Genomic DNA, 18,243 nt, shown 5'->3' on the forward strand with positions numbered 1-18,243 from the left:
GAACTCATATTTGATCCAGATCAATATATAGAAATAATTTTTTTTTAATCTTTTTAGGCCTCCACCCATGGCATATGGAAGTTCCCAGGCTAGGGGTTGAACTGGAGCTGCACCTGCTGGCCTACGTCACAGCCACAGCAACAACGCAGGATCTGAGTCGCGTCTGTGACTTACACCACAGCTCACGGCAATGCAGGATCCTTAACCCACTGAGCAAGGCCAGGGATTGAACCCATATCTTCATACTAGTTGGGTTCATTACTGTTGAGCCACAATGGGAACTCCAAGAATATTTTAATACTGAGTTAAAGCTTGAAATTAATCACTAAGAATGTTGTATTTTAAAGTTCTTTTAATTTTATGTTTTTAATAATGCAATAACTTAGCAGCAATTGGGCAGTCTTTCTAAGGCCATTACTCTTCAGAAACATGAATTATACCTTCTTACATACTAATCTAGTTCTCCTAAAATCATTTTAATTCTAAGCATTTAAGACAATCATTGAATTACTCTAGAATAAACATCAGAATTAAAATGATGAAGTAGATGGTTTCTCAAGAACATTTTAGCTCCAGATTTTTTGAGTCCTTGATTATTACTTGATCAATCTCCAGAGGTAAAAAATTGAAAATTTTTACACCCCATGAGGAGATAAATTCAACTATTTTCAATTAACATATTTATTCTAGATAGACATAGGCACTCACCTATTCAAAATCCAGACTTTGATATCTACAATGAAAGAAAATATAAAGGTTTTGAAGTAGGTGCACAATGCGTTTTTTTTTTTTTTTTTTGGTCTAGATTATAATGTCCACAGAAATTTAAGATAGAATAAAAAGACACTAACCTGACTTCTGTTCATTTCCAAAGGGAATTTAATAACCAAATGCATTCTGTCTTGATCTCACCATTAATAACAAATTGGACAGCTTCCATTTAGAAGGTCTATGATAGGTTTCAGAATTCAGGATCCACTTACATTCTGACACAAACTGCCGTTGTCTAGTATGACTGCTAAACTATGAGGTCATGCTCCCAAGACAGTTTTATATGTAAATTGTCTTATGTAAATTTGCTTTGAAACTTATACAGTAAACTTCAAATTTTGTACCCACTTTGATCTTTATCGTGGCATCTTTCTTACTGTCCCATTTTATCTGCCTATATTTGGGCTTTTACTTTACCTACCAATATAGGTTTTGTGAACCACCTCATCATTTGTTGAGAAAATTATTTTTTGTCTTTTGAGAGTGTTTCAGGGAATTGAATGACAAATCTTTGAATAAAAAATTTTTTCCCATAATTTTATAATGAAGGAAAATATGAAGATTTTTATTTTCTGATTATACTTTTCATTGTAAAATGTTGAAATAATATAAAAGCATGACAGTATGAAACAAATGTTCTCCATAATTTGACCCTTACCCTTTCCTGTGGTATGAGAATATCTTCCCCCCAATTTTTCACATACGCAAACACATATTAGTAAACTGCTTCACGTCTTATTATATTTAATAATATTTGGGGACCATGTTTTCCACATTTCTTCAGGTATATACCTCATTCTTTTTAATATATGCGTAGTACTTACTTTTTTGAATTGACTATAGCATATTTAATCAGTTTATACTCAAGTATACATAGATTATTTAGTTTTTTCAATTCCAGAAAATGGTGCATGAATAGCCTCATATACTGGTTCAGCTATTTCTAGAGGAGATATTTCTAGAATTAGAATTATGCAAAAGCTATATTAAATTTATAATTTGGTAGATGCTGTTAAATTTCCACTAAAAGTTTATATAAATTTATACTTTTACAATAGTGCTTAAAAGTGCCTAAATAATTTAATGAAAATAAAAGTGCATAAAATTTTTTAACAAAATGTGCACCTTCATTGCATTTATTTACCATTCACTGCTTTTATTTTCTCTTCATATTCACAAAAGTGGAAGTAATTCCTCATTACTCAAATGTTCTGCAAAATGTAGTCTACATAGAATCTAAGATGACATTGATTTTAAGATGCACCATTATTTTATGCATTGCTTATAAAGAAAAAAATAATTACATGATTATATGTCATCAGTTATAAGTTTCATTATGATTTGCACCATGTTAAAATGTGGAAAAATATGCATGTTAGAATCAACAAAATACAATAATTTATCATTTTGTGTAAACATACCAAAATTAAGCACATATATACATATATAAATACACACAAAAATTGAAAGTGTGCGCAATCGATGGGAAAAATGATCAGTGTAGAGATGTTTTTATCAGGTAAAGAGCTTAGAGTTTACATTTCTACAAAATAGATTCTTTTTTGCTGAATTATTGTATACAATTGGGATCCTCCACAAGCTACCTTTCCAGTGTTTTGTTTATTTCATGACAAGTTGGAAAACAAAAATTGCAAAGAAATAGTAGAAGGAAATATGTTAGAATCTGGACAGTGAGTGTGTTTCTGTAGTATAAGTATGGCTGATTTTTTTTCTTCCACTTTTGTGTTTTTTTTGCAAGTTGTCTGCAAATTATATAATGAAATATATAATAAATGTCAGAAATAATGTTATATAATAAAAATACTTTTAGTGAGATCCCAGTGTTCTGGGGTCATAAAGAAGAGCTAGAGATCAGAATCTGTTTCTGATGGAAAAGAACAAACCTGTCTCCTATACATTTACTATTTACGGATAGTAAGTCTGTTTTACAGGGAACGCATGCATCTCCATTCACCAGGTAGAACTGGTATTAAATGGACAGAAACTGATGTGCCTGATAGAAAAGAGGGCAGGGAATAGGAAAACAAGCACAGTGGAACTTGGGCTCTACTGGTAGGCCATTTAGCTGAGGCTGAAATGTAAAAGGTAGACTGCTAGAGCATCTGAAACTGAAAGGTTGTGAAGGGAGATGGTATAAGGAGCTTTGCTTGGACAAGGAAGCACCCATAGATAAAAATAAAAAAAAAAGAGGAAGAGAAATTAGGAAGATATGTATCAGGTTGGATTTCCTTGCCTAAATACTGTCTAATCCATTGAAAAAGTTCACAAAATTACCTTCATCCAAGGATTTTTCTAAATAAAGCCACAAAGAAAGAAAGCCATGGTAAACTTACAATTTATGAAACTGTTATGAGTAAATTTATACTAAGATATTTATACCTTAATAATGCATTAGAAAAACTTCATGACATATCTGCAACTTTGAAAACTCTAGTAAAAGGTGAAAATTAATGCTTATTTAGTCTTTTGATCAGCTTTCAAAGAATGAATTTTAACAAGCAAAGGAGGTAGAGGAGAATATAGGTAAAGGAAAGCACAAAAGTCAGAATATTCCCAGTTTGTTTGAGGTTCTTCGTCAACTCCAGGCTCCCTGGAGAACAGTGTGCATGCAGATTTATAGCAGAATGCAAAGCTAGAAGAGTAATTTAGACCAAATTAAGAAGGTCCTTGAATACTAATATATTTGGTTTCCATGATGTAGACATTAATAAGTTACTGAAAGTGTGGAAGGATGAAAGAGACAATTTCTGATTCACCTTTATACATGAAACAAACTCAAAACAGGTATGTGAAGGCTGAATCCAGTAGGAGGCTCGCAACAGAGGAGAATGTAAGGTGACCCTAACTAAAACAGAGTGCTAATGGCTAAAATTAAGCACCAGAGTGAATGTGGGTAGAGAGAGAGCTAGAGAGAAGGTAATTCTAGTATTTCCAGATGAATTTACTTAGCAGATGGAATATTTCTTTGTTGGTGGGGGCAGAGGGCATACCCGTGGCACAATAGAAGTTTCCCAGGCCAGGGGTTGAAATGGAGCTGCAGCACACAGCACAGCCACAGCAACACAGAATCTTTAATCCACTGAGCAGGGCAAGGGATTGAACCTATATCCTCATGGATACTAGTGGGTTTGTTACCACTGAGCCCTAGCAAGAACTCCCAAATATTTCTAATGTATTATGAAATGTAATCACTGTATTAAATATAGTCAGTAGCTTCATAATTTGTAATTTCACCATGGCTTTCAATGTGGCTTCACTTAGAAGATTCCCTGAATGAAGATGGAATTGTGATTTATGCCTGTGGATTAGGTGCCATTAGCCAAACAGGTCCAAGATATTAGGTAGAAGACATTTGAATTTTGACATTCTTCAATGAAAGTACAACACGACTATCTTCCCTTAACATTTGTGTAGGTCTCTGTCTTAGTATATAGCAGGCACTGAAGTTGCCTACATATCTATCTCCTTCCCCTATTTCCCAGGCATGTCTATAAAGGACAAAACCACCTTCTTAATTATTATTAGACTGCCAGACTGCATGGCAAATCCTGTCGTAGAGGAGGCACTCAATATTTGCTGAACTGAATAGACATTAAGAAGTATATCAGATCTGTATCTCAGGTCATAAGATAAAGTTGGAAACACAGGGTTGCAAGTCCTCTGTTTAGAAATAAGATCCAAAGACACAAAACATGTATTGGTATTTTATAATTATGTTTGAATTTTAAAAGTATTGTATGTTCAGATAATCATAGTATTAAATATATTAAATGAAGGTTCTATAGATCAAGATTAGAGGCTTCAGTTATATTAAACAATTATCACTATAAAATGTATACAAATGATACCCCTAATTGTTTTATTTTTTTTCCTGCTATAAACCTCTGTTAATACTGGGTAAGCATCATTATCATCATCATAAAAACCTCAAATATTAATACTTTTGAGCTCTTATTTTTGCTAAACACAGTTTAGCATAAGTCTTCACAAAATTTTTATAAGGTATTACTCTTCACATATACCAAAAGAGGAACCTGAGGCTGAGTTGTGTAATTATTTTCAAGGCCACAGAGAAAATCTGCAAATAGAAGAACTGGAATTTAAACCCACATCTTTCTGCCCACAAATCCAACACTCTTAACCACTCTGATATATTATCTGAAAACTAATTAGAAAATAAAAATAACTGAAAAAAAGATATTCGAGTAATTATCATGTAAAACAAAGGTTGTCACAACTTCCCCTTCATATTTGATTCTCCAAGTCACTCTTCTTTGAAGCTCGGGTTCAGAATGTCTTAGATGCTTCTTCCCCTTTGTTACATAAGTGGAGTTGGAAATGATCAAGTTTGAACAGGAGAAAAATATCTAATCAAAATAGGTCATCAAACAAGGAGTCAGAAAACAAGTTTAGGGAGTAACAGTGCTGAGGCAAACAGTAGTCAGGGAGCTCAAACATTTCAGGGCAAGAATTATTGGGTTGGCAAGTTTTATAGAAATAGGCTAAAGCTCCAGGATTTTATGCCCTCTCTGATCACATTTTCACTGGCCAGTCAGATCCATTTAATAGCATTAAGATGTGATAGAAAACTAGAAAACCATTCTGCTGTGTCCTTAGGAAAGATAGAGTTGGAATATTCCTAATCAACACATTTTATATCAGTGCTTCTCAAATTCATTCCTGCAAAGATTGTCCAGCATTCAAATAGAAAAACGACAGAGAATTACACACAGCCAGAGTAACACAGGCTTTTGTAACCTATTCCTGTCATTCCTGATCTGTCCTGTAGCAGTCCTTACCAAAATCATATTATCATAGGTATTTTTTGCTTTCAGCAAAAAAAAAAGCCTTAAAATAAATCAAAGAATTAGTATTATTAACTTTTAGTTTGCAGTTTGTATTGTATTCATTTGTGAATGTTTTGATTTATAGTTGTATAATAGTCACATAGATAAGGACTTTATCCCTGCCATTTTACTTGTTCATATAAAATTAATATCATTCAAAATAATTTGGTTTTCAAAATGGAAGTCTGTGAATTTTCTCTTTTAAAGATTTTATATATTTAGAAAAACTTATCTGAAGGAATCTTATGACTGGGGCAAAAATTTATCCTTGTTAAAACCAGAGATGGTCCAGGAAGAAAAGGATTAGTAAAATTAGTGGTCACCTAGGGTAACTCTATTTGGATGGCAGCAGTCTTGGCAGAGATGAAGTGCTACATTTTTGTTTCTCACCAGCTCTTCTGCCAGGAAGTAGATGGTCTGAAGGATCCTTGTCAAAGGTTGTTATCTATTTTTATAAATCCAGCTTGAAGGCTCCAGATTCATGCAGGCATATTTAGATTATAAGGGAAGTTTCTGTGCTTCTTGGTCTGAGAACAGTATGTAAAACAGGATACTGCTTTGGGACTATGGAAGTGTGTTGTTGAAGTGGAGTGTTTTAGAATTGTTGACAATGCTAGTGATTAACTGTGGTATACAACTAAGTGTATAACTATTTAGCTGATGGGGGATGTTTTCTTTCCAAAACATCTCCATTTGGAGATTTTGTTGTGATGTTTTTCTATATATAATCACATCTTCAACAAGAAGCCAACTAGGTGACAGCATTCTCTGGCAAATATGTTAATTGATGGTATTTGGTAACAATCAGGCAATTTGTGAGAATAATACCTTTTCCAGAAGGCTAATGATAACCAAACATTTTTTTAAAAGATGTATATGTGTGAGTGTGTGTATGTATGTTCTTATTTTCTACCCATTTATTTTCATATATATATGGAATCTGACCACTAGGTCATACAGGAAATATAGCCAGGAGAGAGACAGAGTTATAAGTACCCAAATGGTCTTCATAACAACATCTAAATGTTTCCCTTGACGTGGAGGCAGCCAGGAAACAACACGGGACTAGATCAAATATATAGACATTCCCTTTCTTAGAGAGCAAGTACCAGATTGGGTAGACAGTAGGCTTTAGAAGTCTATTCAAAGTTTTTTTTTTTTTTTTATGTTATATAGCTAATGTAGTCCCAAAGCAGCTAGTAAGAGGTGTTATATAGGAGTTCCTACTGTGGTGCAGTGGGTTAAAGGATCCAGTGGAGGTCGTAGCTGCAGCTGGCATTCAATCCCTGGCCCAGGAAAGTTCCACATGCTACAGGTGTGGCCATTAAAAAAAAGAGTTGGTATATAGAAGTAAAAGGAACTATGAGAACCAGAAGGATAACTCAAAATAACTTGATTTTTTTCATACACGTGTCAGGGCCACTCAAAAGGCCCAAAACCAGTATGAGCACTTGAGAACATTAGTTTTTCTTTACTAGTTAGACATTTATCAATGAGTTATATTGAGAAGAATATATTAACTCTATGCATGCAATTAACATTTTATTAATAGTATACTATGGAAGACATCGCATTTACTATATAAATATTAAAGAAATGTCAAAAACACAATTATTAACACATGCATAAAATGCTATGTAATCTTAAAATGAACATTGATGCATGAATGCAGAAGATGTTCAGAAAGACTTGGTAAGTATGATCAGCATTCTTCCAACCATCATTTGTTCTTTCTGTTGTAACTGTGGATTACAAAATTAATAAATAAAAATTATGAGTCATCTGTCCTGAGCCTAACAGTAGGATAAACAGTGGGGGAGAGGGTTTACAAAATATGTAATCCATGGACTGCTTCTTCAAAAAACTTGTAATCTAGTCAGCAAGGCGGAGCTAACACAACATCAAACAATATAAGTATTAAATGAATCAAAATAAAAAGCCCCGGCAAAGAGAGAGGAAAAAGCCTCCTTTGTGGTGGTGAAAGGCAGCTTAGATACTACGGGGAAGGCCTTGAATTAAAACATATGAAATGAGAATGGATAGTTCGGACTTAAAAATAATGGAGAGAGTGTTTAATGGCAATGTCTATTCTGAATGGACAGATAAATTTCATATATACAAGATAGTGTGACAAAATCTGGAATTTTGTCAAACTGAAATAGTTGGAAAATAGTGACAGAACAGGTAGAGGGCTAACAGATAACACAGATAATTTAAGCCAAATAAATGAGGTGAGATTATCACAGTTAATTTTTTAAGTGTTAGCTTTTTTTTTCTATAAAGCAAGAGAAATACGTAAATTTGCTTGATTAGTCTGATGCTACCATGATGGATGTATGGAATTAGGATAGTAATGTCCAAAAGGTTCTATCTAGTGCATTATATATATTTCTCTAATTCTCTGTGTCTCCATTTTTATACATACACATACACAAATGCATAAAATGTTCTATTTGACTTACACCTGATATGAATATACTAATAATATATGTATATAGTATATTGAGTTATATCTGGCCACTGGGATATCTATTTATATATCTCTATCTATCTATACATCATATGGTTTGCCTGAGCTAGTATTATTTCATGGGTTTTTTTTTTTTGGTATATCATGTTCAATATATATGTGATAAAACTAGTTTACTTATCCACCAAAATGACAAACCCAATTTTCTGTCTATACATGTATATTTTAAATAAATAATTTTTTACTGTCCTCCTTTCATTTTCATTAACATTCCAGTTTGGATGACATATGATTGTTGAGGTAATCAAACGCAAAGGATTGATAGTCTGAACAGAACAGGTAAGACTGAAAATGGAGAAGATGGAATGGATATTTTATCAGAAAAATATCAATAGAATTTAATGACTGACTAGAATAGAAGTGATCAAAAGAGATTACCAGATGCTCAAACTGAAATAATGGGAAAATAGTGACAGACAGAAGTCTGAAAACTTGGAATGCTGGAAATATTGAAAAATATAAAGAAAAAATATACAAATAAAACTCTATAGCCACATGATACTTCTACATGCCAATATTCTCAGCTTCTTTCTAGTAAATATAATTGAACTATTTGTTTCCATATATGTATTAATTTCTATTACAAATTTTCTTTTAGAGGTTAATTATAATTTTATTACTATGTGTGAAGCACTTAACTGAATAATTAGAGATTTAATAAGTGGCTGAAATATCACCCTTTCCTGCAAATGGGAACTTATAGAGAGTTGTTTTACAAGTGTGGGAACTAAGTCTTGCATTGCTCTGAATCACATAGGTGATAATGATGAATCATAATGATGTAGCCCTGAATAGGTATATGAACTGATTTCACCTCACAATAAAACCTCTGTAGTAAGTAGGATATTATTACCACCCTCATTTTTTAATGGGCAAAATGAGATTCAGAGAGTTGAGAATTATCTTATAGTTCCACAGCTAGTAAGTAGAAGAAATGGGATTTGAGCCCAAGTCTTCAGGCTCAAAGTCATTTCTCTTATCTAGTATATTAATGTGCCAGTCACAGCAGGAAAGTCAAGAAGCACCAATTGTGACAGCTTTTCATTCTGAAGATCATACACCAGAACTGCATACACTTGGAGATTCTATGTTAGATTATTTCTCTCCCACATGTATTGAGAACAGACATTTATTATAACTACATGAATACCATCATAATTCAGGACAATAAAACCAACTCAAATACATTGCTCTATTTTGTGCACAGGGACATGCTTACACAATGTTAAAAAAAATCTCTCTAAGGAAGAGCAAGTTTCAATTTTTAAGAGCACCTCTGTAGCCTATTAATATTGAAATATGGAAATAAAAGGAGAAAATTAAACATCTGTTCTTAATAAATATTCAAAAATCTTGAGACGATTCATTTGAAAAAAATATCCTCAAGCTAATTTGAAATATTGTGATAGAGAATAAATAGCAATTTAAAAAACAGGAATTCCTGTTGTGGCTCGTGGGTTATGAACCCAACTAGAAATCACGAGAATGCAGTTTCGATCCCTGGCCTTGCTCAGTGGGTTAAGGATCTGGTGTTGCAGTGAGCTGTGGTGTAGTTTGGAGACAGCTCCCATCCAGAGTTGCTGTGGCTGTGGCATGGGCCAGCAGCTCAAATTTGATCCCTAGCTTGGGAGCTTTCAAATGCCACAGATGCAGCCCTAAAAAAGCTAATAATAACAATAATAATAATAACAACAACCAATGTTATTATTCTAAAATTTTTTTCTATTATCATCAGAAAGAGAAACACTAAAATTATATTTACAAATATTTCACTTAATAGTACACTCTAGCTATATTTTTAGAAGACTCAAATATCTAAGGATTTTTTTTAGTGGAAAGAATTTTATACAAATGCTATTCTATTTTTGTTATAGGACATGTTATTATTCCTATACAATGAATGAAAACCTTAAAGGATATACATTTTTTCAAAAGAATCTAATAGCCACAGAAAACCTCACACATTTGCTAAAACCTTGAACAAGTTTTTATGTAAAAAAAATAGAATTATTTTCTTAAATTATGGTAAACTATATTAATATAATTGCAAGAAGCGACAGATGTAATACTTTTTGAGATAGAATATCAAGAATATCTTTATAAGCCTCAGCAAAGCCCTTTGATGGAATTGGGGAGGGATAATCTAGGTATTGGAAGGGTGGGGGGCACAATTGACTTTAACATTCTGGCACTTGGATGGGAAGGGATCATCTAGTCCTTGGATGATGGAGAGGAACAGAAGCACTTCCACCTTCTTCATCTTGGATGTGGGCACACAGGGGATCATGTAGGTCTTAGGAAGAGTGGAGGCAGAGCTTCAGCTATTATGCCACTCTTCACATCAAACTTCTCAGAGAAGTTATTGCAACATTGTTTCATATTTTAAATTAGAAATGTTAGAAAAGAGCAAGAAGAGAATGCTCCTAGAAAAGGGAAAGAGTATCAAATTGCCTAGGAATTTAGATTTTGAGGTAAATACACACAAAAAAATAGTTCTCTAGACAAATAAAGGAGCCCATTACCCTCATTTTAAATGCTGTTAATATGAAAGAATTACCCTTGAATGTCTATTATTTGAAATAAAAAACTCTTATTACTGTTTCCCTTTAAATTTATGTTGTGAATTTTACTGCTTCCTTAGTTAATGATTTGTTCTTATAACCATTAATTTGATAGTTATACTTTTTAGTGTATGTCTATATAAAAACTTAGGATATTTATCAAACAATATTTAAAACATTTATTTTCCCATACTTATTTTGTTTCTCCCTTCTATTTTGGTTGTATGCCTGCCAAAAATCATACTTTTATACTTAATAACACTTCAAGACAAAACCATGTCCTAACTTACTCTAGTCATTTTAATGAAAAATGATTGAAGATCTCTATTTGAATTAGTAAAGTAACCCAAACAAAAAATGTTGAAACATATTGAAAATTGATTTCATACATTCATTTGTGGATATATTGTATCACATGTATCTTTAATTCAGGATTTAAATTCAGAAGTAAAAAGATACTTATCATTATAACAAAATAGCATTTAAAATTATACTCAAATTCATCTGATACTGAATTCACTGCTCTATTTATGAAGGCATTTTGGATATACCTTATTTCCCTCTGAAATTTTGCATGCCCTTTATAACATCTCAAGTGCTATTGGAACACTGCTTGAATGCCTACAATTTAGGGAATTTACTCCATGAGACATCTATTTATTTTTGAAGACCTCACAGTCAAAATAAACAGTTTACAGAAAGAAAATTGTACTTTAGATTTCACTCATTAATCCTCATTCTTAAGCTGGGTTGAGGGAAATAAAGACCAGAAGGATATGAGCAGGGAAAATTGAAATGGAGAGGACTGACAATGAGGCAGGTATAGAATTTAACTCTTTCACTTGAAAGTGTTTCAAGTACTAAGAGCATATGTAATGTTTTCTTAGATCTCACATCTTACACTTTCCAGTCCTTCTGGAAACACATTTCTGGTTGTTCTCTTTGTGATTTCTAAGGTATGGCATTGAGGGCCGAAGCAAGTCCACAGATATTATCAGGTCAAGGCAGGACTATATTCCTCAAGCTAGATAAATCACCATCAATATTTGCAGTGCCTTAAATCCATTTGTTTGTTTGTTGTAAAGAAAGATGCTCAAAGACACTCTGGTTCCTAAACCTACCTGATTCTGCTACATGCCTGGGGTTGGAGAACCCCTCCCTGCCCCAGACACTGTCTTTCTTTACCCTGAGGCTGCAGTTTTAATAGATGCAGAACTCTTTTCAACTCATGCCAACTTTACATTTAGCACTTTAATATGGACTGCTTCTAGGCAGAATCTCCAGTTTCTGAATGAGCACATGTGATTTTTTTTTTTAATTTAGAAATGACCTTACATTCATCCCATTAACATTCAGCTTTTTAGGCTGTTTCTAGTTGCCTAGGTATTTGTGGTGTCTGTCTGTGTTTTCCAGTATTTTCACTATTTTCCCAGCTCTGCATTTTTGTGAACATATTTCCTGTATATTTATTTAAATTTGATAAATATGTTGACAAGATACAGGAAAGAGTTAAGTGTACATCCAAAAGAAAATTCCCTCAGAGTGACATAAATCAGGGATGACTATTCAGTGAATTCCTAATCTGTCCTGTGACTAACACCAGAGACCTTGCCCAATACCATGCTTAATTTAAAAGCTTTAGACTGCCTTTGACACACTGCTGCCGTTACAGTGATATACTAGCTGATAATTTCTAGCATCATTTTATATAATAAATTTTGCATAGAGTTAAATATCGCATAAAAGTTTTCTTGTGATATGTAATCAAAAGCCTATTTAAAAGCATATTTTAAAGCAGATTAGGAAAATTAATCACTTTTCTGGGATTAAAGGTCATAAGCACTTTTGTATCTAAGTATTTCAACACACCTATTATTAAATAACAAAAGAGGTATAATTTTCTAAAAAGCATAGTTCTAATACATATTCTTCTATTGTTAGTATGATAATATTTTTCTGGCAGCAATTAAAATAAAAGAATGTCTTACCAAAGAAGCTGGGTGCTTTGGTAGGCTGGAGAGTCAAGGAGTCATTATTCAAAGCCTCAAGAGGGGTTCTATAATCATCCACCTGGAGATCATTCACTGGAAAAAAATACAGCCAATTAAAATAGAAGACAGCAGCACCAAGCTCATAATTGTACATGTAAAGCGAAGCACAGAAGTTGTGTTAAGAAAAGTTAATGTCTAGAAATTTTATTCCCATTGCTATGTTAAATTTTATTCACAGTGATATGTTATTGCTATGTTATATTTCTTATAGGATAACATTTTCACGAGTAACTTTGTGGTTCTTTGTCAAAAAAAAGATAACAGTTAAAGTCGCTTTAATTAGTTTTATGATCAGATAGAACTGATTGATTTTAGGCAGTAGATTCCAATTTGCCCTCAAATTGCTAGAACCACAAGAGATTTCAGCAGTCTTACTCTTGTGCCTAAATTGTACTACAGTACTCTCAGGAAGGAAAATTAAATAATGTAACCTTAAAAGAAACCAATTTCTATGGAGATAATCTCCACTATATATTTCTTAATTCTTTGTTTCTAAAAAACAAACAAACAAAACATTGTGACTAATTTCTATGAGATTTAGAGTGGATACAAATGGACCTTCATTGCATGGCTGAAACAAAATCTAAAATCTAGGTAAACCTGAACATCCTCTAAGATGCCTTGCTTTAAGAATGCCTATAAAATGAAGTAAAATGAGATAAGAAACATACATGCATCCTCACAGGTGTTCTTGCATTCTTCCAGCGATTCAAAGTTGTTTAGATTGCCAAGGCAGCCACCATACTTGAAGCGTTCACACTGCTTTGACTGATTGTTATAAAAATACCTAGTAATATAACCTCGACAGATTCCAGCATCTTCTTCCAAAAAGCAGAAGTCTGGCTTTTCTAGAAATTATAAAAATGTCAAAAAGCAATATTCCTTTTTGTGAGTACTTTATTTTTTATTTATTTATTTATTTATTTATTTATTTATTTATGTCTTTTTGCCTTTTCTAGGGCCGTACCCGCGGCATATGGAGGTTCCCAGGCTAGGGGTCCAATTGGAGCTGTAGCCACTGGCCTAAGCCAGAGCCATAGCAGCGTGGGATCTGAGCCACGTCTGCAACCTGCAACACAGCTCACTGGCAACGCCTGATCCTTTACCCGCTGAGCAAGGCCAGGGATCAAACCTGCAACCTCATGGTTCCTAGTTGGGTTCGTTAACCACTGAGCCTCGACGGGAACTCCTAATTATTTTAATTAAACATATAAATAACTGGTTAAGTTGAAGTTATTTAAGGAATAAATATGAAAAGTTCAAGATAAAAAGTAAAAATATAATTTTATCCACAGCTTACAGTATTAAAATTACTATATCTACTGTGGCATTTAGAATAAGGAAGATACAATTATTGTCATACCTTGTCTTTGGAATTTCAAGTTCTAGATTTCTCATAGTAAATTAATAAGTCATTGACTATTGGCTCTTTCATGAATTGAGGGAATAAAAGATATTGGGTTAGTTTACCCTTGGTTTGGAATTGCAAAATATTATGTCAAATATTTGGTTTAATAACTTGTTGAGCTTATGTGCATCAACATTTAGGAAAGATCTATTACTATTTCACATTTTTCATGTGTGCAGTCTCATTAAGGAAATAAGTGTTTTTTTCATTAGGAAAGGTTTCTTCATTAGGAATAGTTTCAAACTTTTAAAAATAGAGAAGTTTTGAGGGGTATGGAAGCTTTCAGGGATATACGTAGAAGTTCTTGAATTCCTAGGGTGAAATTAATATCTGTGTTAGGTATGACATCCTGCACACTGTGTCTCTTAATTTTCTTCTATTACTGGAATAATTCCAACAGTGCAGAGGCAGAAAGGAAATACATGATCAGGGATTGGAGAGGCTTTTGAAAAAGTCTAATACCCATTCTTTGATAGTGCTCCAAACCAGGCTAAACACAGTTGTCACAAAAGTTGTGCCACTGTGATCTACATTACAAGCCTTGTTTACATGTAGTGTCTGTAAAGAAGAGCATTAAATTATTTTCAAAATTATTATGACATTGGGCTTGAATTTTTTAGGGCAAAGTCCCAATTTCCTAATTTTCTCCTACAACTGTATATTACCATGGTGGTGAAAATGAATTGTTATCTTGTCATGCCTCAAAGCATCTTGCATTTATCTCAGGAAAGCAATATTTATGAGTGCTTTACTATAAAAAAAGCATTTATTTAATAATGTTACTGATTTTTGCAATAGTTGCAGATATGCAGAAAAAGCAGTCCCCTATGGAAAATTGTTTTATTAAATAAAACATCTTATTTTAATATAGAGTAAAATATTTATTTTGTATAACTTCTCAGAGTACCAGTTTGAAAGTTATAATTTAAAATTGTTTACTGCTTCTTTTTTCTCAAGGTAAATGTCACTAGTATTCCCATTGTAACAATTTGTCGTTAAGTTTAGTATATAGAACAAGAAAAATTGAAATTTTTATAATATTTTATTTAAGAGAAAGAGAAAAATACATTGGAATACTAATTTGATTTATTTTGGTCTTAGTATGTACTTCTTATGAAATTAAAATCATATTAACAGATAATTTAAGAATTCTATGTTTAACAAAAGTGAGTAGGAAACAAATATTCCAAATGAAAAACAGAAAACTAACAAATTCTGCTGAAAATATAACTAAGAAATTTTACACCTAGAAGTTGTTATTATTTATATGAGGACCTATTCTAGAACAGAAATTTATTTTGAGTTGAAATTGCACACTTATAAAATAATTCTGCTTAAGCCTACAGTTTGAAATACAATTGTAAATTAAATTCATGCCCAATATTTCTCAGATAAATAAAGCAACATTTTTATTGACTCTGAATACACAATCCCTGCATTAAATGGATGCTCAATTAAAACACAGAATGACAACTATAAGTTATATACCAACTTCTACCAGCCACATGGTTTTCACCTTTAACTTTTGTTTGAGGCTACATACTTGGCAGTTGTCTTAAAACTTTCTTCCAAATGGGTTGTAAAGAATCTCCATTGTCTTTATCATTTTCTGATGCTAATGCTAAGAAGCGTATCACAAAATTAACTTCAAGCTGATATGCTTAGAGCCTTCACTATGTATTGGTTATAACATCTGAACATTTCTGTACACATGTGAATAGGATTAATAGCTTTATTCTCTAACTTTCATACATATTATCAAATAAGAATAACTGAATTATGAATCATTAAATATAAATTACATAGCCTAATTTTCTAGTATTTTTCCCCTGCATACAATTTTCTCCTGATTCTATATTTTTGAAAAAATACCCAACTTTTAAATGTTGAAGATATCATATTTTACTTGATGGACAAAAAATCTTATTTATAAATATACTGTATTCTTTGATATTACAGATAATGAGAATTTCATTCAATTGAAATTTTGAACGCTTACTAAAGATTAATTCAATATTTATAGAACGTTATTTTAAAACTCATACATTTAATTATGTTCTTTGTACAAGTTTTGCTAATGAGTTTATTTCATAAATTTTGACTGCAATTCTGGACAGTAGGAGTTCTCCTAGTGACTCAGCAGAAACAAATCCAACTAGGCCAGGGATTGTGGGTTCAATCCCTGGCCTCACTCAGTGGGTTAAGGATTCGGCATTGCCGTGAACTCTGGTATAGATCACAGATGTGGCTCGGATCCTGTGTTACTGTGGTACTGTGCCATAGGCTGGTGACTGTAGCTCTGATTTAACCCCTAGCCTAGGAACTTCCATATGCCATGCCATGGGTGCAACCCCAAAAAGCAAAAAAATATTAAAGAAAGAAAGAAATTCTGGACAGCTTATCAGTGGGTCATAGGATTTTTAACCTCTTTCCCATATTATTAAGTCAAAGTCAATAAAATTAAAATTAACTTTGAATTATGCACTCTTTCATATCCTGAGTTAAATAATTTGATCTTTTTGTTCAGTATTTTCCCCTTCAAATATAAATGCCGTAAATTGTAACTGGGCCAAGTCAGTTTCTAGACCTTTATAAAAAGGAGCATATCTTTCTTGTTCTCTTAGAAGTTTTTCTTGTGCTGATATAATATATTCACCAAAAAGTAATTATTTTTTAGTTAAAAACTATAAATAAAATAATTTAAATCACAAAATCAAAAACATGTAAACATACTCTAAATAATACTGACAGCAATTATTTATTTTTAAGTATCACCCTTTACTTTTGCATATAGACTGTTGACCACTCAAAGGCATATAAACATTCACAGGAATATTGGATGAAAATGCTAAAGCCACACAATGCTAAGATTATCAAAGGATTAGAGACCTGAAAACTAAAGTAAGAACAGCAACACTATTTGGAAGATGTTAAAATACCAAGTCCAGGAGTTCCCATCGTTGCTCAGTGGGTTAATGAACCCGACTAGTAACCATGAGGTTGCAGGTTCAATCCCTGGCCTTTCTCAGTGGGTTAAGGATCCAGCATTGCCGTGAGCTGTGGTGTAGGTGGGTTAAGGATCCGGCATTGCCATGAGTTGTGGTGTAGGTCGCAGACATGACTCAGATCCCCCATTGCTGTGGCTGTGGTGTAGGCCGGCAGCTATAGCTCTGATTAGACCCCTAGCCTGGGAACCTCCATATGCCACAGGTGCGGCCCTAAAAAGACAAAGAAAAAAAAATAGCAAGTCTATGGCTCTGGATTTTTACTGATCGAATACTAGATATTATGCTGCATTAGAACCAGTAAATATAGTGTTTGAAGTCTTCCCTTACCAAATATCAGGTATGTTATCTCTAATTTTTCATTATACTCACTGAAACAAAACACCATTTCAAAGATTACATGGATTTATGATGAATCTCCTATCAGAGAAAACTAAGAATTGAGTTTCCAAGTGCCTTATGTAAATGTTACTAATTAGCACACAAATAAACATTCACCTTTTTGCAATGTTGTGTTTAATCTTCTAGTCTTCTTTGGATAATCTGTAAGAAAAACAATAATGTATATCAAGTACCATAATTTATAATATAATGTCATGATTTTCAATTTAACAAACTATGATGATATATTTATTACTATTAAAATTATTCTTATACAGAATGCCAATAATTTTATTATTTTCTTTAAAGATTAAATTATTTAAATTACTGTAACCATAAAGTCATTTACATTTTAAAATAATAATGTCTCAAAAACCATGTTGAAACTTTCTAATGCATTCACAAAAAAATGCAATAATGGTGAACAAAGCTTGCTATTCAAAATATCTATGATTAAAATATTTATTAAAATAATGAGAAATATAAAATTAATTCAAACAACCTACTGTGTCTATGAAAACAGATTATTTCTATAGAGAAGTGAGAATAGGAGTTAAGGAAGCAGAATCATCTGCTTTCCTGATTTCTTCCTTGGCCTCGTTATCTCAATCCAATAACAAGTGTCATTATTATTTCCAAGTACAGAGGAGAAGTGAACCAAAAATGTA

At 32.7% G+C, this 18,243-nt stretch overlaps 1 protein-coding gene and 1 long non-coding RNA gene across 25 annotated transcripts in view; one reads left to right on the forward strand and one right to left on the reverse strand.

Annotated features, from left to right (window-relative positions):
- The window catches only part of LOC106506297 (uncharacterized), a 476,882-nt gene that overhangs the window by 321,794 nt on the left and 136,845 nt on the right, over positions 1-18,243 (forward strand). The gene's annotated exons all lie outside the window — the stretch shown is intronic.
- Positions 1-18,243, reverse strand: part of TFPI (tissue factor pathway inhibitor) — a 64,748-nt gene that overhangs the window by 6,279 nt on the left and 40,226 nt on the right. For 5 of the 9 annotated variants that reach the window (XM_084997998.1, XM_005672009.4, XM_013984326.3 and 2 more), the window contains 3 exon segments: positions 17,693-17,737; positions 13,453-13,629; positions 12,719-12,814 (listed from right to left, as the gene is read on the reverse strand). In XM_084997998.1, coding sequence (XP_084854124.1) covers positions 12,719-12,814; positions 13,453-13,629; positions 17,693-17,737 — 318 coding nt within the window. 9 annotated transcript variants of the gene reach the window in all.

The sequence above is a fragment of the Sus scrofa genome, chromosome 15, assembly GCF_054392235.1.
Source record: "Sus scrofa isolate SSC_HxYL_T2T_F1_AM1 chromosome 15, Sscrofa_HxYL_maternal_Yorkshire_Landrace_v2.0, whole genome shotgun sequence".
NCBI lineage: Eukaryota > Metazoa > Chordata > Mammalia > Artiodactyla > Suidae > Sus > Sus scrofa.